Source organism: Pezoporus flaviventris, unplaced genomic scaffold (genome assembly GCF_033815535.1).
Source record: "Pezoporus flaviventris isolate CSIRO_AGI_PZ_B2104156 unplaced genomic scaffold, CSIRO_AGI_Pfla_v1 ptg000185l, whole genome shotgun sequence".
NCBI lineage: Eukaryota > Metazoa > Chordata > Aves > Psittaciformes > Psittacidae > Pezoporus > Pezoporus flaviventris.
Window position 1 is genome coordinate 7,915 of NW_026892733.1, and position 22,061 is coordinate 29,975.

The 22,061-nt window shown below is 45.4% G+C and overlaps 1 protein-coding gene across 4 annotated transcripts in view; it reads right to left on the bottom strand.

Annotated features, from left to right (window-relative positions):
• Window positions 1–631: 631 nt before the first annotated feature.
• The window catches only part of LOC133262055 (splicing regulatory glutamine/lysine-rich protein 1-like), a 45,047-nt gene continuing 23,617 nt past the window's right edge, over window positions 632–22,061 (bottom strand). For 3 of the 4 annotated variants that reach the window (XM_061440944.1, XM_061440941.1, XM_061440943.1), the window contains 3 exons: window positions 13,666–13,752; window positions 11,553–11,688; window positions 632–1,417 (listed from right to left, as the gene is read on the bottom strand). In XM_061440944.1, coding sequence (XP_061296928.1) covers window positions 1,229–1,417; window positions 11,553–11,688; window positions 13,666–13,752 — 412 coding nt within the window. In that variant the 3' untranslated portion in view covers window positions 632–1,228. The remainder of the gene's footprint in view (window positions 1,418–11,552; window positions 11,689–13,665; window positions 13,753–22,061) is intronic. The other variant, XM_061440942.1, reaches the window with a different exon arrangement.

Sequence of the window (22,061 nt, forward strand, 5' to 3'; positions counted from 1 at the left end):
GCTGAGGATGGACTATTCATTAGGGACTGTAATGATAGGACAAGGGGTAACGGGTTAAAACTTAAACAGGAGAAGTTTAGATTGGCTATAAGGAGGAAGCTTTTTACTGTAAGGGTGGTGAGGCACTGGAATGGGCTGCCCAGGGAGGTTGTGAATGCTCCATCCCTGGCAGTGTTCAAGGCTGGGTTGGACGAAGCCTTGGGTGACATGGTTTAGTGGGAGGTGTCCCTGCCCATGGCAGGGGGGTTGGAACTAGATGATCTTAAGGTCCTTTCGAACCCTAACTATTCTATGATTCTAAGATTTAGCTGAAAATGAGTAATAGCACATATACATTTCTAGAAAATGACACATTATTTTAAGAAGGCACTAAAGCTTCTGCTTGTGCTCCCATATTTTTTTTCAACAAATGGGAAAAAAATTATTTTCATAATGACACTTGTACTATTTTCAGTTGAACAGACACACTGCAGTACAGCTCAAAACAAAGCTGTAAGTTCTAATATCATACAGACATGCTCACTTCTGGAAGGACAAAATTAAACAACAAAACAACCCCAAAATAACCCAGTAAACTAGCCTATTACCTATAACATGGTGATGTTTCTTCTACGAACGGAAAAGTAGCATGCATTGTTCAAAAGAAATATTCATTTTAAGGTTATTAATAAGAAATAGTTTTAAATAAAACCCAAGAACTTCAAGCAGCGAGCACATGGAAAACAAACTAGTCAGTGCGCATTTAACATAAGAACTGTAAAACTATGCTTATGTTTAAAACCCCTTTTTCTATAGTTTTAATTTACAACAAAAGAAAGCGCATATATTTATGCACCATTTCCAAGCACAAACAGCATACATTGAAAACTTTGTGGATTTTTTTAACCCACAAAGTAAAACAACACAAAACTCATCAATAAGCAGTATATTAAATAACCTTCAATGCATATCCAGTTTTTTTTGATAGTACAGGTTTACATCTTTCAGTTTCTACTTATTTGTAACAGCTTATGGCAAAACTTAACACAAATCATTTTATGAATAAGTACAGCCATCATGGAAATGCACGGATTTTCAGAGATTAATAGTTCTGATGGTATTTGTCCTTTCAGTAAGAAATTGACAAAGCTATCACAAGAATTGGAAGAGCTACTAGCACCGTCACCATGTTCAGGTTGATTACTTTGACATTTTCTTCCTCATACTGGGAAATTAAAAGCTTTGGATTTCATTTCTTAGTTGAGTCAGAGGTCCATTCTTTGCTTTGAACCTCTTCCATTTTAATTGACAGGTTTTCATCATTTGGTTGACAGTTCCCATTCTGTTGTAGTTTGGCTTCATCTGTCATTCGTGTATCTCTATTGCCTACTTCCTTGTCAGTTTCTGAATTCAGATCCTCTTTAGTGTGGTCTTTGTCCTACCAAAGATAAAATTATTAAAAAAAGAAAATAAAGAAAATAATCATATTCTTAGCATTACAGGATATGACTTCCAACCACTTCTTGGTATTTTGATTGCCTCAATTTTTACATGCCTATCTTATCTCAGCAATTTTCAGAACATAGGTGTCAGCTCAAAAAAAACAAACCAAACCAAACAAAACCAAACCAACCAAACAACCAACAAAAAAACCCCAAACAAACAAAACACAAAACTAAAAAAAACCCACAAACAACCACAAAACAGTAAAAAGAAAAAGGCAATAGGCTGAAATTAGGCAGTTATAACAACCTGTCACCCAAGAAATCACTGTCATAGTCATCTATCTTAAAGATCAATATTCAGGTAAAACAGAACAAGCAGCATCATGGGACCTATGAGAAACAGTTTCAGAAATTAAGACTTCACCATATTTTTTAAATAAAAACAATTTTTTTATTTTTCCATATTTTTTGTCAGGTAACTGAGTTCTTGGGTAAGACAATTACTTAAGCGTGTGAAAAGAGTCACCTTGATTTAGGTGACTTGATTTAGCTGGGGAGGGACTCTTCATTAAGGACTGTAGTGATAGGACAAGGGGTAACGGGTTCAAACTTAAACAGGGGAAGTTTAGATTAGATATAAGGAAGAAGTTCTTTACTGTAAGGGTGGTGAGGCACTGGAATGGGTTGCCCAAGGAAGTTGTGAATGCTCCATCCCTGGCGGTGTTCAAGGCCGCGTTGGACAGTGTCCCTGCCCATGGCGGGGGGGTTGGAACTAGATGATCTTTAGGTCCTTTCCAACCCTAACTATTCTAGGATTCAGTAAGATTAAACAATTTGAAGATATTTCTTTTCTTAATCACATCTCCTATTTTGCAATAGAAAAATTTCATACTACTCTTCCTCAAATCTTCAACTTTACTCCTGCAGATTCCAATATCCCAGTATGCAGCCCAGGACCAAAGCAAGCAGGGAGACGGTGAATTGCAGAGTTAAAGTTTATAAAGAGTCATTCCAGCTTGAAAGCCTGTGCTGGTTTTGGCTGGGATAGTTACTTTTCTTCACAGTACCTATTATCGGGCTATGTTTTGGATATGTGGTAAAAACAGTGGTGATAACACAGGATGTTTTAGTTACTGCTGAGCAGTGCTAACACAGAGCCAAGGCCTTTTCTGCTTCTCACCCCACTCCACCAGCGAGGAGGTTGTGGGTGGACAAGGAGTTGGGAGGGGACACAGCTGAGACAGCTGACCCCAACTGACCTAAGGGATGTTCCATACCATATGATGTCACACTGTCATGGTTTAAGCCCAGATGGTAACTCAAAACCACACAGCCGCTCACTCACTCACTCACTCCCCCCTCTTCTTCCTCCCCTGCTCTGGGAGGGATGGGGAGGAGAATCGAAAGAATGCAAATCCCACGGGTTGAGATAAAAGCAGCCCAGTAACTAAAGTATCATACAAAACTACTACTAGTACCACCAATAATAATAATGATCAGCAGTAAAAGCTGGGAGAAGGAAGAGGGGAAAGGGGAATGTTCAGAGCAATGGCATTTGCCTTCCCAAGTAACCATTATGCGTGATGAAACCCTGCTTTCCTGGAGATGGCAGAACACTTGCCTAACCACGGGAAGCGGTGAGTGAATTCCTTGTTTTACTTTCATGTGCAGCTTTTGCTTTACCTATTAAAATGTTTTTATCTCAACCCATGATTTTTCTCACTTTTATCTTTCTTATTCTCTCCTCCATCCCACCGGCGGAAAAGAAATGAGCGAGTGACTGTGTGGGGCTTAGTTGCCAACTGGGGTTAAACCACAACACTCCTTTTTAGCACCCAGTGGGGGGCTTGAAGGGTTCAAGATAACAACAGATTTAAATGAAATGTGCCACATGGAATTTACAGCTTCTATTTAGCTATTAACTGGCAGGCTTCTGTGCTTGCCATGTAGCTTGCTTGCTTTACTGTATATTAGAGGCTAGTGCTTGTTATTGGCTACCTTCTGCTTTTGCTGCTTGATGTACTGCTTATTATAGAACCATCATAGAATTACAGACTGGTTTGGGTTGGAAAAGACCTTAAAGCTCATCTAGTTCCAACCCCCTGCCATGGGCAGGGACACCTTCCACTAGGATGAAGCCCCATCCTCGATGGCCTTGAACACTGCCAGGGACGGGGCAGCCACAGCTTCTCTGGGCAACCTGTGCAGTGCCTCACCACCCTCACAGGGAAGAACTTCCTAAGATCTACTTTAAATCTCCCCTCTGTTGGTTTAAAGGAAGTTCCCCTTGTCCTGTCCCTACAGGTGCTTGTCAAAAGCCCCTCTTCAGCTTTCTTGTCGGCCCCTTTATAGGTACAGGAAAGCTGCTCTAAGGTCTCCCCGGAGCCTTCTCTTATCCAGGCTGAACAAGCCCAGCTCTCTCAGCCTGTCTTCATAGAAGTGCTCCAGCCCTCTGAGCATCTCCGTGGCTACCCTCTGGACTTGCTCCAACAGCTCCATGTCCTTCTTATGTTGGGGGCCCAGGGGCTGGATGCAGTACTCCAAATGGGGTTTCACGAGCACGGAGTAGAGGGGAAGAATCCCCCCCCTCAACCTGCTGGTCATGCTGCTGGTGAAGCAGCCCAGCACAGGGTTGCCTTTCTGGGCTGCAAGTGCACACTGCCGGCTCATGTTAAGTTTCTTATTGACCAACACCCTCAAGTCCTTCTCCGCAGGGCTGCTCTCTCTAGTCTCTGCCCAGACTGTAGTTGTGCTTGGGATTGCCCCGGCCCACATGTAGGACCTTATATTTGGCCTTGCGGAACTTCATGAGGTTTGCGCTGGCCCACCTCTCCAGCCTGTCAAGGTCCCTCTGGATCCCATCCCTTCCCTCCAGTGTGTCAACCAGACCACACAGCTTGGTGTCATCAGCAAACTTGCTGAGGGTGCCCTTGATCCCACTGTGCATGTCACCAACAAAGATGATGAAAAGGATTGGTGCCAATACTGACCCCTGAGGAACACCACTAGTCACTGCCTGCCACTTGAACATCGAGTTGCTGACCACAACACTCTGAGTGCAGCCATCCGGCCAATTCCTAATTGAATGAGTGGTCCATCCATCAAATTCATGTCTCTCCATTTTAGAGACAAGGATGCCATGTAGGACAGTGTCAAGTGCCTTGCACAAGTCCAAGTAGATGATGTCAGCTGCTCTTCCCTTATCCACCAATGCTGTTGCCCCATCATGGGAGGCCACCAAATTTGTCAGGCACAATTTGCCCTTAGGGAAGCCATTCTGGCTGTCACCAGTCACCCTCCTATTGTTCATGTGACTTAGCACAGATTCCAGGAGGATCTGCTCCATGATCTTGCGGGGCTCCAAGGTGAGACTGACTGGTCTGTAGTTACCCAGGCCTTCCTTTTTTCCCTTTTAAAAAATGGGGGTTATAGTTCCCTTTTTCCAGTCAGCAGGAACTTCACCAGGCTGCCACGATTTTTCAAATATGATGGATAATGGCTTGGCAAATTCATCTGCCAGTTTCCTCACCCACGGATTCATCTTGACAGGTCACATAGACTTGTGAACCTTCAGATACCTCAGATGACCTTGAACCCGTTCTTCTCCTACAGCAGGCTGTTCTTCATTCTCCCAGTCCCTGCCTTTGCCTTCTGCAACTTGGGCAGTGTGGCTGCAGCTCTTGCCACTGAAGACCGAGGCAAAAAAGGCATTGAGTACCTTGGCCTTCTTCATGTTGCAAAAACATAAAGCAAAACCCATACATGCAAGTAAAGCAAAACAAGAAATGAATTCATCGCTTTCTATTTGCAGGCAGTTCAGCCATCTCCAGGAAAGCAGGACTCCATCACACATAAATGGTTACTTGGGAAGACCAAACAACCAATGTCATCTACCTGGACTTCTGCAAGGCATTTGACACCCTTCCGCATGGCATCCTCATCTCTAAACTGGAGAGGGATGGATTTGACAGATGGACCACTTGGTGGATAAGGAATTGGTTGGACAGTCGCATTCAAAGACTTGGGGTTGATGGCTTGATATCCAAGTGGTGACCAGGGACAAGCGGTGTTCTCCCTCTACGCTGCTCTAGTGAAACCACCCTGGAGTACTGCGTTGAGCTCTGGTGGCCCCAATACAAGAAGAATGTGGACCTGCTTGAGCGAGTCCAGAGGAGGCCACAGAGATGCTCAGAGGGCTGGAGCACCTCTGCTATGGAGACAAGCTGAGAGTTGGGTTTGTTCATCCTGGAGAACAGAAGGCTCTGGGGAGACCTTAGAGCAGCTTCCAATGCCTAAAGGGGCCAACAAGAAAGCTGGAGAAGGGCTTTTTACAAGAACCTGCAGGGACAGGACAAGGGACAATGGCTTTAAACTGACAGAGGGGAGATTTAGAGTAGATCTTAGGAAGACGTTCTTCCCTGTGAGGGTGGTGAGGCACTGGCACAGGTTGCCCAGAGAACCTGCGGCTGACCCATCCCTGGCAGTGTTCAAGGCCAGGTTGGACAGGGCTTGGAGCAACCTAGTCTAGTGGAAGGTGTCCCTGCCCATGGCAGAGGGTTGGAACTAGGTATGCTTTAGGGTCCCTTCCAACCCTAAACCATTCCATGAGTCTACGGTTTAACTTATTTACCTTCATCTCAACCAATAAGTTTTCTCACTCTTGCAATTCTCTTTTCCACCTCCCAGGGTGGGGGGTAACTGGGAGTTACCCAGAAGGACACGGGCTTCCGGGTGGGACTCGTTTCTTGGCCGGTGGTATTGTATTCTCTTCCCTTGTTATTTTCTCTTATCATTGTTGTCGTTGGTAGTAGCGGTGGTGATTTGTGTTGTACATTGGTTGCTGGACTGTTCTTGTCTCAGCCCGTAGGAGTTGCACTCTTTCGATCCTCCTCCCCATTCCTCCAGGAGCGGGGAAGGGGAGAGCCCCGGGGGGGGGGAGGGGGGCCCTCGATTGCTGTCAGCCCAGCACCACTCACTGGGAGTGAGTGAACAAGTTACCTGCCTGGGTTTAAACCATGACAGTTCTTTTTGGAGCCCAACGTGGGGCACGAGGGGTTGAGATAAGAACAGATCTGACCGGATTAATAGTCACTCGTCACAATGCTGATTTATTGGCTCTCAAGGTTGTTCCTCTTGATCTCACAGTTTCAGTATATCATATCTTACTTCCATCCGGTATTTGCTGTATTAGTGTTTTTCAAGTGTGGGGCTTGGGCTAAGGTTTTTGTCTCATTGTACTTTATGGTAATGACTTGCAATACAATAGAATCATTGATCATGAAACTGATCTGGCTTATGTTCCCAGTGTGGTCACCACCTTTATACTTTGGGTGGTATATAATAGAAGCGCTTAGCAATTACACATCTTTTTTCTTCTTCTCGGGTGCTCAACCTGTGAAGGAGACATCCTTTTACCCTCCCAGTCGTCCCCCCAGACCATTTACATTTGAGAGTTTTGAATTTTTTGAATGGCCTTTTAATGCTGTTGAGACTTGTTTGCTGATGGTGATGGGAATCACCATGCTAGCACGCATACAGAGTGTGTTTTGCCCACGACTGATTTCAAGAGTTAGGCAGAGTCAGGTTTGGGTCTTGTCTGGGGTCAAACGGTGATGTAGGAGGACCAAGAGATTTTCCTTGAGGCTGGACAGCCATGAGTGGCAGGGTGTGTGGGATAGTATGGGCAAGTATCTAGGTCAGTGGGCCCCTCCAGTACTTTGGAATTTCACTACCGAACAACTGCAAAATCCAGAAGAATTAGTAAAACACTTAAATGAGGTGTGTGGTCATTCTGGCCATACCAGAGATGGACAAATCATGGCAACGTGCTGGGGCTTGGCCTATGCTTACAGGGCCTTGTTCAACACTATCCAGCACCTTCAAAAGGAAAAGAATGTCGGTGGATCTGAGGGCAAAGCAACAGTCAGCGCAGCTACTCCAGCTCCAGGCACAGCAGCTTCACCACCCCCAGCGACAAGTACAGTCGCTACTCAAACTTTGGCTGCAATGAACAGCGCAGCTACCCCAGTGGCAAGTACAGCAGCTACTCAAACTTCGACTGCAACAGACAGCGCGGTTACCCCAGCTCCAAGCACAGCAGCTGCACCACCCCCAGCAACAAGTACAGCTGTTACTCAAACCACAGTGATAATTACTGCAGCCAAACCAGAGGACCAATTCGTACCAATATCGGTTGCCCCTGTACGCAAGAGAACAAGCAAAAAAGAGGCAAGAAGGGTGAAGCGAGATGAAGAAACAATGAATTCACCACCCGGTCCAGAATCTGATCAGGAGTCATCATCACATGACGAAGAAGAAGAAGAAGAAGAGGTAACTTCTCGACCTCGGACCTCAACCGAGATGCGGAATATGCGAAAAGATTTTACCCGTCAACCAGGGGAACACATCATCACCTGGTTACTCCGATGCTGGGACAATGGGGCCGATGGTCACGAACTAGAAGGTACAGAAGCCAAGCAGCTGGGATCACTTGCTAGAGGAGGGGGAATTGACAAAGCAATTGCAAGAGAGAAAAAGTCCCTCAGCCTTTGGAGGCGGCTCTTGGCAGCTGTGAAAGAAAGGTTTCCATACAAGGACGATGTTATGAGTCGTTTGGCCAAGTGGACTACTATAGACAAAGGCATCCAGTCTCTGAGGGAATCAGCCATCGTAGAGATGATCTATCACATCAAGCCGAATAACGGGGATACACCCATAGATCCAGATGAAGTTGAATGTACACGACCCATGTGGCGAAAACTTACACGGAATGCACCGTCATCATATGCCCACTCATTGGCAACAGTAACCTGGAATGACATAGTACCACTAACAGCGGATGAAATGGTTCATAAACTCCGAGAGTTCGAAGACAATCTCACCCCTTCCATCATCTCAGCTGTGGAAAAACTGTCCCAGGACCTCAAACAATTGAGGGACGATCTATCTGATTTATCCAGCTCCTCACGTGTACCAACACACGTCTCAGCTATTAACAAAAGGCGTCCTATTGTTCAAGAGAGGAGATACAGGAGGTATACACCACGGGGTACCCTATGGTTTTACCTGCAGGATCACGGAGAAGACATGACAAAGTGGGATGGAAAACCTACTTCAGCTTTGGAGGAACGGGTGAGTGAACTGAAGAGGGCAGCAAGGGCCAAGACTGATCGTCCCATGAGAGCTACGGCTTCAGTCTCTGGTGAGCAGTTTCCCAGATGGAATGGAAGAGCTGATTTTACTCCAGCTCCTGTGATAACGAAGAATCCCTTTTACCACGACTTAAGTGTCCAACACTGTGATGACCATTAGAGGGGCCCTGCCTCCAGCCAGGTGGAGGTAGGGGACAATCGGATTTACTGGACTGTGTGGATCAGATGGCCTGGCACATCAGTCCCACAGAAGTATAAGGCTCTAGTAGATACCGGTGCACAGTGTACCCTGATGCCATCAAGATGTCAGGGGGTGGAGCCCATCTATATTTATGGAGTGACAGGAGGATCCCAAGAGTTGACTGTGCTGGAGGCTGAAATCAGCCTGACTGGGAGGGAATGGCAAAAGCACCCTATTGTGACTGGTCCAGAGGCTCCATGCATCCTCGGCATAGACTACCTCAAGAGAGGGTACTTCAAAGACCCAAAAGGGTACCGGTGGGCTTTTGGTATTGCTGCTTTGGAGACTGAGGAAATTGAGCAGCTGTCCACCTTGCCTGGTCTCTCAGAAGATCCCTCTGCTGTGGGGTTGCTGAAAGTCGAAGAGCAACAAGTGCCAGTTGCGACCACAACAGTGCACCGGCGGCAATATCGCACCAACCGAGACTCCCTGATTCCCATCCATCAGCTGATCCGTGAAGTATTTTTAGCCTGGTGGGCCCATGACACCTCAGGCCATCAGGGCAGAGATGCAACATATAGATGGGCTCGTGATCGAGGGGTGGACTTAACAATGGACACTATTGCCCAGGTTATTCATGAGTGTGAAACATGTGCTGCAATTAAACAAGACAAGCGCTTAAAGCCTCTTTGGAATGGAGGACGATGGTTGAAGTATAAATATGGGGAGGCCTGGCAGATTGACTATATCACACTGCCGACATCACGCCAAGGCAAGCGCCATGTGCTTACCATGGTGGAAGCAACCACCGGGTGGCTGGAAACATACGCTGTGCCCCATGCCACTGCCCGGAACACTATCCTAGGCCTTGAGAAACAGACTTTGTGGCGACACGGCACCCCAGAGAGAAGTGAGTCAGACAATGGGACTCATTTCCGGAATAACCTTATAGATATTTGGGCCAAAGAACATGGCATTGAGTGGATATATCACATCCCCTACCATGCACGAGCCTCTGGGAAAAACGAACGGTACAATGGGCTGTTAAAAACTACACTGAGAGCAATGGGTGGGGGAACTTTCAAGCATTGGGATACACACTTCCCAAAGGCCACCTGGTTGGTCAACACCAGAGGATCTGCCAACAGGGCTGGCCCAGCCCAGTCAGAACTTTTACATATTGTAGAGGGGGACAAAGTTCCCGTGGTGCATATGAAAAATTTGCTGGGGAAGACAGTCTGGGTTATTCCTGCTTCAGGTAAAGCCAAACCCACTTGTGGGATTGCTTTTGCCCAGGGACCTGGATATACTTGGTGGGTAATGCGGGAAGATGGGGAAGTCCGATGTATACCTCAAGGGGATTTGATTTTAGGGGAAAACAGCCCGTGAACTCAATTGTATGCTGTTGCCTGCTGTGTAATACTTTTATAGCTCATCAACTAGATGTCTCCAGGTCACCAGCGACTAGCTCTGACTTCCCTCCAACCATCATCCCAACAGAGAATGAACTTTGATAGAACCGGATGAGTTCTGCAGTAAAGGAACGACCAGCATCAGCAGGCAACGATTCAATACTGCACACAGTCTTTCCTGCCCTGAAAGATTGTTACAAGAGATGGAACCTGACATCATGGACTGAATGGACTCGGCAGCATTATAGGGATTGGCCCATGCACTAAGAAAATGATCTTTTTCTCTTGGTCTGTATGTATATGGATGTATATATGTGGGAGAGCGATGGTGTATTGAAAACGTGAATGGTATGGAATAAGGGGTGATAATGTCCTGGGTTCAGCAGTAGCAGTCATGTTTCTCCTTCGTGGTACCTGGTGCAGTGCTGTGTTTTGACTTCTAGCCTGGGAACAGTGTTGGTGAAACCGATGTTTTCGGTTGTTGCTAAGTGATGTTTACCCTGACCAAGGACTTTGTGAGGTTCATGCTCTGCCAGGGAGAAGGGAAGCCGTGAGGAAGCAGAGACGGTGTGCCTGACCCAGGCTAGCCAAAGAGGTATTCCATACCACAGCACATCATGCCCGGGGTGGGGGGTAACTGGGAGTTACCCGGAAGGACACGGGCTTCCAGGTGGGACTCATTTCTTGGCCGGTGGTATTGTATTCTCTTCCCTTGTTATTTTCTCTTATCATTGTTGTCGTTGGTGATTTGTGTTGTACATTGTTTGCTGGACTGTTCTTGTCTCAACCCATGGGAGTTGCACTCTTTCGATCCTCCTCCCCGTTCCTCCGGGAGCGGGGAAGGGGAGAGCCCTGGGGGGGGAGGGGGCCCTCGACTGCTGTCAGCCCGGCACCGCTCACTGGGAGTGAGTGAACAAGTTGCCTGACTGGGTTTAAACCACGACACATCCCATTGGGGGGGAGGTGAGCAAGTGGCTGTGTGGTACTTAGTTGCCAGCTGGGGTTAAACCACACCACAGCTCAACTAACCATGAACTCTGCTACTTAGTTACACAATCTGCTTTTTTTGCCTGCTCATACAGCTAGGCAGTCAGCCAACTCCTAACATACAGCACAGATCAAGGAGTGAGAACAAAACAAAGCGTTTCTGTAACCTATTCACACAAGCTGCAGTGAAGTTGAAACACACAGACTTCAAACTGGCCTACTGAGATCAACCGAAGAATCACTTCCATGTCTCTGACTGGCAAAACCTAAACTCAAGCAGGAATAATTTGTTAAGGAAAATGGGGAAAAAAGAAGGGTGAAGAAAAAGGGAGGGAATTCAAATAATCATTCCACTCGCATCACTCCACTCAGCTTTTCACTTGGTCACGCAGCTTACCTTCAAAGTAGTGGTGTTATTGTCAGATTTTTCCTTTCCTTCTTTTTCCTTGCTACTTTTTTTCTTGGAGGTGGAGTGCTCCCTTTCTCTTCTTTCATTATTTGTATCCTTTTCTCTTTTTTTTTCTTTCTTGTTTCTGTTTAAGAAAATTTTCACTCAAATCAGAAATTGATCCAACATCAAAAAGTGTATTACCAATGCAGAAAGACTGAGACACGTTCAAACCATTTAACTGCAAACTAAACTCATATAAATAAAAAGAACCCACAAACAGAAAACCCAAACCACATACAAAACCCCCTTCCTAAAGACAAGAGAAGAGAGCTAAAGAATGCATGTGTTCAGTATATCATAGAATCATAGAATAGTTAGGGTTGGAAAGGACCTTAAGATCATCTAGTTCCAACCCCCCTGCCGTGGGCAGGGACACCTCCCACTAAACCATGTCACCCAAGGCTTCGTCCAACCCAGCCTTGAACACTGCCAGGGATGGAGCATTCACTACCTCCCTGGGCAGCCCATTCCAGTGCCTCACCACCCTTACAGTAAAAAACTTCCTCCTTATAGCCAATCTAAACTTCCCCTGTTTAAGTTTTAACCCGTTACCCCTTGTCCTATCATTACAGTCCCTAATGAATAGTCCATCCCCAGCATCCCTATAGCCCCCCTTCAGATACTGCAAGGCTGCTATGAGGTCTCCACGCAGCCTTCTCTTCTCCAGGCTGAACAGCCCCAACTTTCTCAGACCCCTTGTCTTTATACAGGTGGTGCTCCAGCCCCCTGATCATCCTCGTGGCCCTCCTCTGGACTCGTTCCAACAGTTCCATGTCCTTTTTATGTTGAGGACACCAGACCTGTACACAGCACTCCAAGTGAGGTCTCACAAGAGCAGAGTAGAGGGGCAGGATCACCTCCTTCCACCTCCTGGTCACGCTCCTTTTAATGCAGCCCAGGATACGGTTGGCTTTCTGGACTGCGAGCGACCAGAAAATATATATATATGGCATTTGCAAAGAGAAAATCAAATTAATCTGCACCCAATGAAAGGCTTTTATTGATTTGAAGCAAATTTGCATCGCTAACAGATTTAAAACTCTCCAGTTGAAAGCATACCAAAGATCAAATCCATGAAGGGCTTTCTTGGTTCATTTTAAATTAGAACTGAATCGTGCTGACCAACTTAAATTATTGGAGATGGTTAGTGAAAAGGCAGTAAATCTATAAACATCATTCCCAAATTGTTTTCAATATATGCATCTTCATCTACCTTTGAGTGTTCTGTTTATTGAAAAACAGACCTTTTCCTCCAAAAAGAAAACTTTGAATTTTTGAACCTTCATGAATTAAAAAAAAAAAAAAAAATCCAGAAAAAGCACAAATTGAGTTAGCTCCTTTCATAACACTGATCTCCAGGTCACATTTCAATTTAATAAAAATACTGTAACTTTTTCCTCTGTCATGGTTTAAGCCCAGCCGGTAACTCAGAACCACGCAGCCACCCACTCACTCCCCCACTTCTTTCCCCCACTCCCGGAAGGGTGGGGAGGAGAATCAAAAGAATGTAACTCCCACGAGTTGAGATAAGAACAGTCCAGTAACTAAGGTATAATACAAAACTACTACTGCTACCACCAATAATAATAATGATAAGGGAAATAACAAGGGGAGAGAATATAAAACTAAAAGGGGAAAGGAAAAAAAATCATAAACACAAGTGAAGCACAATACAACTTCTCACCACCCGCCGACTGATACTCAGCCCAACCTGAGCAGCGATCTGTGTCTTCCAGGTAACTGACCCCAGTTTCTGTACCGGGCATGACATGCTGTGGTATGGAATGCCCCTTTGGCTACTTTGGGTCAGATGTCCTGTCTTTGCTTCCTCCTGGCTTCTTGTGCCCCTCCGCACTAGCAAAGCATGAGACTGAAAAGTCCTTGATTGGGGTAAGCATTACTTAGCAAATAAAACACCGGTGCGTTATCAGCACTCTTTCAGACTAAAGCCAAAACCACAGCACTGCACCAGCTACTAAGAAGAATAACAACTGTTACAGCTGAACTCAGCACATCCTCCTTTACTGCTCATTAACTTTTATGTTTACATCAAACTGACCTTGTTGGAGAAGGAGTTTGTGAAGACTTTGTTTTTCTTGTTTTAGGTGACTTGGAGGAACTTCTACTCTTCCATTTATGCCTTTCACTGGAGGACCAAGAAATTCAAGATCACCAAAGAAGAAAAATAATAAACTCAGGAACTGCATAAAAACAGAAAGCTTTTAAAATTATCTGATACCGCTAAGTAAATATCCCTGAATTTAACATTATATATCACCAATAATATATGAACTGTACAAAGCAAGAAAACCAAAACCACCATATGTTTCAGTTTGATAGGAAATGGAAGAATAAAAGTGGCAAGTAGAAAAAAAAAAGAAAAAGAAAAAACAGACTGTAGTTTTATGTTTAGCCTCACATGCTTGTACTTATACCTGATAACAAAGGAAACACACTGAATTCACTAATCCTGTATTACTAGTTTCTCCAGTCAATAAAAGAATCCATTTGAATGAAAAGCCCCATTATGACAAAAGGCATAACTTGAGCAATACAAACTTCAAAATTTAACATTACAAGCTTAAGATCACACTAGAATTTCAGTTCAGCGTGACTGAAGTTTAATTCCTGAATACATGAGCTAGCATTCCTATTGGTTTAGAAGCAAACAGTGCAAAATTAAGCTCAAGCTGTTGTCAAAATCAAAATGAATGTTAATATCTATTATTTTCCTAGCAGTCCATGCTCAGCAAACCTGTGTATCATTCTATAATGCACTGAAGAGCTCTTAGTATTTTACAAAAAAGCTGTTTTACACAGATGCATGGAATTTGCTGAAGTTGCTGTTATGGAGTCTGATCTCAGAACAGAAAAGTAAATAACTGGTTGCAAACATACTGAGGCACATGTTAAAATAAAGTAAAAATTGAGCAAGTAAAGCTTCATTCAACATAAACATAGAACCTATCTGCCAAAGAAAGATTACTCTTTCCTATTGCCTCTTCATAGAGCAGGAAAAGCAGACAGGAAGAACCATCAAAGAAAGACAGGGAAGTTAAAAACTAATTGACAGGGCACTTAAAGATACAGCACAAAAGCTACACTTACACATATCGGCTTTTGCAATTCACACCTAATTTCTTTAATATTTAGAAAAGCCAAGAAAACAATAGTTATTAGATAAATTACAAAAGGATATATTAAGATATACCTAGTATTGCGATCTGGATCCATACTCTAACGCTACCATCTAGCCTGACCTCCTGAAGCTTCACAGAAAAAAAGCCTCATAACTATTTTGTTCAGCAAGATCTTAAGTTTGATTTGATCTTTGGTAAACAAAAATATAGTGGCCTCAAAATCATGGAAGGAAAACCCACAATCATTGATCAGATGTTTACTGGTTAACATGCGCCTCCTTTTGAACGCCTTCACGTTTATCATCATCTTTTTTCAAATAGGGATATTGGAAATGAACATATTATTCTGACAGTGCTCCCTCTTGGTCTACATTGAGTACATCCCCCCTTTAGTTTCCTTTCCTGCTGTCATGGTTTAAACCCAGCCAGACAGCTCGTTCACTCACTCCCCCCCTTTCCTCCCTCTTTCTTTCCTTCCCCCTACTCCCAGAGGGACGGAGAGGAGAATCGAAAAGAATGCAACTCCCACGGGTTGAGATAAGAACAGTTTAGTAACTAAGGTATAACACAAATCACTACTGCTACCACCAGTGATAATAATGATAAAGGAAATAACAAGGGAAGAGAATACCACCACCCGCCGACCGATAACTCGCCCCCCAGCCCGACCAAGCACTGACCGATACCTGATCCAACCCTGCAGTCCTAGCCCTTCCGGGTAACTCTCAGTTACATCCTGGGCATGACGTGCTGTGGTATGGAATACCTCTTTGGTCAGTTTGGGTCAAGTGTCCTGTCTCTGCTTCCTCCCGGCTTCCCCTCCTCCCTGGCAGAGCATGAGGCTCACAAAGTCCTTGGTCAGCCTAAACATTTGAGCAGTAACTGAAAACATCAGTGTTATCTGTTCTGTTCCCAGGCCAAAAGTCAAAAACACAGCACTGCACCAGCTACTAAGAAGGAGAAAAACGACTGCTACTGCTAAACCCAGGACACCTACATACATATCTGAGCAATTAAGTGCCCTAGTAATTGTGTTCAAACTAGAAACTGTTTATTCGTGAAATCTAATTTTCAGCTTCTGTTTTTCGTATTTCAAGTTGAAGGACTACAGCTGTGTCTGACAGCATTCCTACCTCTACATTAATTTGTCTATACAAAGATTTTTGTGTGCCTGTTCATATTATAACTCTTAAGCAACACTAATACAGAAAAATTTGCCTCTATACAAACGCCCGTAGTATGGGGAGCAAACAAGAGATGTGTACACGTCTACGGGGATATGATACAATCCAGAGGGACCTTGACAGGCTTGTGAGGTGGGCCGATGACAACCTTATGAATTTTAACCATGACAAGTGCAAGGTCCTACACCTGGGTCAGAGCAATCCCAGGCACAGCTACAGGTTGGGCAGAGAAGAGATTGAGAGCAGCCCTGAGGAGAAGGACTTGAGGGGTGCTGGTCGATGAGAAACTTAACATGAGCCGGCAGTGTGCGCTCACAGCCCAGAAAGCCAACCGTATCCTGGGCTGCATCAAAAGGAGCGTGACCAGCAGGTCAAAGGAGGTGATCCTGCTCCTCTGCTCTGCTCTCGTGAGACCTCACTTGGAGTATTGTGTGCAGTTCTGGTGTCCTCAACATAAAAAGGACATGGAACTGTTGGAACGAGTCCAGAGGAGGGCCACGGGGATGATCAAGGGGCTGGGGTACCTCCCGTATGAAGACAGGCTGAGAAAGTTGGGGCTGTTCAGCCTGGAGAAGAGAAGGCTGCGTGGAGACCTCATAGCAGCCTTGCAATATCTGAAGGGGACCTACAAGGATGCTGGGGAGGGACTCTTCATTAGGGACTGTAGCGACAGCACAAGGGGTAACAGGTTAAAACTTAAACAGGGGAAGTTTAAATTGGATATAAGGATGAAGTTTTTTACTGATAGGGTGGGGAGGCACTGGAATGAGTTGCCCAAGGAATGCTCCATCCCTGGCAGTGTTCAAGGCCGGGTTGGACAGAGCCTTGGGTGACATGGTTTAGTGTGAGATGTCACTTCCCATGGCAGGAGGATTGAAACTAGATGATCTTTAGGTCCTTTCCAACCTGTGGAGGCAGTGTTCTCACAGGAGAATGGATAGTTGGTACATAAACTCTGAATAATCCTGAAAGATACAGCAAGGCCGTGAGGGGCCCAAGGAAGCTTAAGCAAGCAAGATAAGAAGAAGCTGGAATTCACTGAGTTAATGAGAACTGTGGACTGTTGGCAAGCTTTCGAGGTCAAGTTCTCACACCTGCACTTAACCAATTATATGTTAGTCACTAAGGGTCTTCAAGACATGTATCCAATCATAATATGTCAAATCACTGTAAGTGCATGTAAAAAATAGTATATAAGGAGTTAAGGCTTTGTAATAAGCGGCTTTTGTCTGATCATATTGATCTCTGACTGGGTCCATATATTCTGCGGCAAATGGCGCCCAACGTGGGGCTCCCCCCCATTTTTCATATTGAAACTGAAGGAATTAAAGCACGTGGCACTGAAGAAAGTGGAAAACGTGGAGCCGCAGGGATGTTGGCTGGGTTCGATCCAGCAGGACCAGGATCGGGAGGTAGACGCCTCGGAACGGAACCTTGTGAGCCCGGAAGACACTGCGCAGTGCAAATAAGGTAACAGCCAACGGGTCTGGAAGAGGATTAGGATGGGGAATCAATTAAGTAAAGAAGAAACAGCCATCCTTAAGCTCTTCCAGCATATCCTCTCAGCGAGAGGGAGAGTATGATGATAATCTGTCAAAAAAAAGACTATGGCTCTGGAGTAAAGAAAAAGAGCTGATCCAGGGGGTTAATGAAGCCTTTGAGCTTGGGACTTGGGAAAAAATCGCTAAGGAAGAAGCTTCTGTTTTATGAATGTTTTCAGTCCTTCTTAAGGTGAAGGGAGTAACCTTTAAAGAGACAGACTTAAATTTAATGTTGAAATGGTTGAAGACGCGTTATCCAGAGATTGAGTAGTCTACCGTATTTGAGGTCTCTTTGTGGAATGGTGCAGGAGTTAAATTGTGGGATGCAGTTATTACAAAAGGCAATGACACTGTGAAAAATTTGTTAGTCATTTGGAGATCTATTTTAGAGACGTTAAAGTCAAGAAATGAGATTGTGGGGCCCAGTCGTCGTTCCCCTACCCCCCCCCCCCCCCGAACCTCTGCCGGTTGCCACCACGGCTGCAAAGACTGAGGACAGAGATGAAGATGATCCTTTTGACTCAGGCCCTACTGACCCCGAGAAGGAGCCTGTGCACGTTCATCAGACTGCTGTTGCTGCTCCTGAGGTTCTGATGCCTGATAATTCTGATGCTGACCTGGATAGTCCTTTTGACCTGGAGCCTATTCATCTGGAAAAGGAGCCTGATTTATATCCCCCAGATCCTCACGTTAAATGCACAGCTGTAAAGGGAGAAGCGAGACCAGTGGGGGATGCAGACGCATTGTGTGCTTTCCTGGTGGTGTATGTGCTGGATCAAGACCCGCGGTGGGAAGGTATCTCATATGCTCTTATCAGGGGTATTGGGCGGACTGTGACGGACCGTGGACTTGGGACCCCATATACAACTCATTTGATACAGTCTCTCTGTGATACTCATGTACTAGAAATTGGTAAATATAAGTATGTCCAGGTTTCTATTGACCTTTGGAGACCTTTATAGATATTGCTGGCCACTTCTTCCAACATAGGCTGGCCACCTGTGCCGGAATGAGTGTGCATTTTGGTCAGTATAATAGCCCGTATTTGGTCAGTATAATAGTCCATATATTCTGCGGCACCAACCCTAAATATTCTATGATTCTATGATTCTAAAATTTAAGAAAAAGCAATTTAAAAACTCTGACAGTGATCCCATGTCTCTAAACCATACACAAACCTAATATTCTTGTCTCAAAGGAAAAATCCCACAGGCTCAGGAGTGGAGGAAACTTGATTTAAATAAAGTTCACTAGGAAGGGCTCTGAGATCTGCCTTCGATCAACACCGGGTACAACATTACTAGAATCTTTTAATTCTGGCACAGAAGCTTTGGGGCAAGGAGATTTAGAATCACAGAATCATAGAATAGTTACTGACGTATTGTGGGAAAGCATTGGAGATGGAAGGCAGCTGTATGGAGTCCTCGACGACAAGTTGCAGAAACTGTTGAAGGAGAGGGTGAATCCAGTCAGTTTGCTGAGGTGAAAGCCATCCATCTGGCCTTGGACATTGCTGAATGAGAAAAGCGGCCAGTACTTTATACTGACTCCTGGATGGTGGCAAATGTCCTGTGGGGGTGGTTGCAGCAATGGAAGCAGAGCAACTGGAAACACAGAAGTAAACCCATCTGGGCTGCTGCACTGTGGCAAGACATCACTGCCCGGGTGCAGAACCTGGTAGTAAAGGTACGCCATGTACCCAAGAGTCAGGCCCCTGAGGAACACCAGAACAACCAACAAGTGGATCAAGCTGCTAAGATTGAAGTGGCTCAGATGGACTTACATTAGCAACATAAGGGTGAAGTATTTTTAGCCTGGTGGGCCCATGACACCTCAGGCCATCAGGACAGAGACGCAACATATAGATGGGCTCGTGATCGAGGGGTGGACTTAACAATGGACACTATTATCCGGGTCATTCACGACTGTGAAACGTGCAGCAATTAAGCAAGCCAAGCAGTTAAAGCCTCTCTGATGTGGAGGACGATGGCTCAAGTACAAATATGGGGAGGCCTGGCAGATCGACTATATCACACTCCCACCAACCCGCCAAAGCAAGCGCCATGTGCTTGCCATGGTGGAAGCAACCACCGGATGGCTGGAAACATACGCTGTGCCCCACACCACTGCTCAGAACATTATCCTGGGCCTTGAGAAACTGATTTTGCAGCGACACGGCACCCCAGAGAGAATTGAGTCAGACTCATTTCCAGAACAAACTTATAGATGCTTGGGCCACAGAGCATGGCATTGAGCGGGTATATCACATCCCCTACCATGCACCAGCCTCTGGGAAAATCGAACGGTACAATGGGCTGTTAAAAACTACACTGAGAGCAATGGGTGGTGGGACTTTCAAACATTGGGATACACATTTACCAAAAGCCACCTGGTTGGTCAACACCAGGGGATCTGCCAACAGGGCTGGCCCAGCCCAGTCAGAACTTTTACATACTGTAGAAGGGGATAAAGCTCCTGTGGGGCACATAAAGAATTTGCCGGGGAAGACAGTCTGGGTTATTCCTGCTTCAGGTAAAGGCAAACCCACTTTTTTGGGATTGTTTTTGCTCAGGGACCCGGATATACTTGGTGGGCAAAGCAGGAAGATGGGGAAGCCCGATATGTACCTCAAGGGGATTTGATTTTAGGGGAAAACAGCCAATGAACTCAATTGTATGTGTTGCCTGCCATGTAGCATTCTTATAGCCCACCAACTAGATGTCTTCAGGTCACCCTCAACTGGCCCTGACTTCCCTCCGCCCATCATCCCAACAAAGGATGAACTTTGGTGAAACCAGACGCATTCTGCGGTATCATCAGCAGGCAACGATCCAACACTGCACACCGTCTCTCCTGCTCTGAAAGACTGTTGCAAGAGATGGAGCCTGACAACATGGACCAGATGAACTCAGTAGCTTTATAGGGATTGGTCCATGCACTAAGGAATGATGTCTCTCTCTCTTTGTGTGTGCGTGGATGTGTGTATATCTATATATATAGAGATATGAGACAAGAGTGATGATGTAGCTGTGCCTGGGACTGACCTGACCCAGGTGTAGGACCTTGCACTTGGCTTGGTTGAACTTCATGAGGTTGGCATTGGCCCACCTCACAAGCGTGTCAAGGTCCCTCTGGATGGCATCCCTTCCCTCCAACCTATCAACCGAACCACACAGCTTCGTGTCATCAGCAAACTCACTGAGGGTGCACTCAATCCCACTGTCCATATCGCCAACAAAGATGCTGAACAAGATCTCAATACCTGTCTCCAACTAGCAGTACTTAGAGGAATGCTGCCAGTGTGAACTAACTCCCTCTTTACTCCACTCTCTTGAGACACCCCCCTCCCCCCGCAGTCTCACATTCAGCTGTGGGGCCCCCAACACAGGAGGGATGTGGACCTGCTTGAGTGAGTCCAGAGGAGGCCACAGAGATGCACAGAGGGCTGGAGCACCTCTGCTACAGAGACCAGCTGAGATAGTTGGGCTTGTTCAGTCTTTAAGAACAGAAGGCTCTGGGGAGACCTTAGGGCAGCTTCCAGTGCCTAAAGGGGCCAACAAGGAAACTGCAGATGGGCTTTTGACAAGCACCTGTAGGGATAGGACAGGAGGGAATGGTTTTAAATTGACAGAGGGGAGACTGAAATCTTAGGAATAAACTCTTGCCTGTGAGGGTGGTGAGGCACTGGCACAGGTTGCCCAGAGAGCCTGTGGGTGCCCCATCCCTGGCAGTATTCAAGTCCAGGTTGGACAGGGCTTGGAGCAACCTGGTCGAGTGGAAGGTGTCCCTGCCCATGGCAGGGGGTTGGAACTAGATGAGCTTTAAGGTCACTTCCAACCCAAACCATTCCATGATTAAAGAGAGGTAGCTTTCAGCCTCTTCATATTCTGTTTGCCCCTAATTAAGGCACAAATTCTGGTTCTGACCCTGATGGAATCTGAGCCTTTTTCATGCCAGCAGAAATTGACAATGGAATGTATGGTGTCCCTCTGCCTTCTTTAGGTAAAAGACAAAACACAACACAAAAAAACCTCAACCAACAAAAAAAAAAAAAAAAAACAAACAACCAAACCCAGACAAACAATATTTAATGGGCAAGACAGACTGGCCTTGATATTACCACCTTCAGGTTGGGCCATTACTGGATTATAAAGATACCAATTCAACCATCAAGAAGTCCTCTCTCTAGACAAAGTCCCTACCTATCTCCTTTGTTAGCCTGTAGATATCTCTTGAAAAAGGAGCCAGATTCTCCTCTTCCTCTGCTCTGTATCTCTTCTTTCAGCTGGGAATAAAATATAGCCATCTGATTTCTAGTACTTGCATGCTGTTTGTCAGTAAAGGTAAGCTGCTACCTAGTTCTTAGAAGCTCCCATATGTTCTATTCCATCTCTTCTCCAAAAAGAAAACTACCACTCATGCAATATTTTATACTCTTCAGGAAAAGGATCTGCATCTTCAAAAAACTGCCCCCACTCAATGCTGCAGTGTAAATCAAGACAGCTGAAATGCCAGGTTGTTGTATAACCTCCTGGTTTGTGACCATTTCAACTGGGCAAAGTCAATCATTAAAGAGAACAGACACCCCTA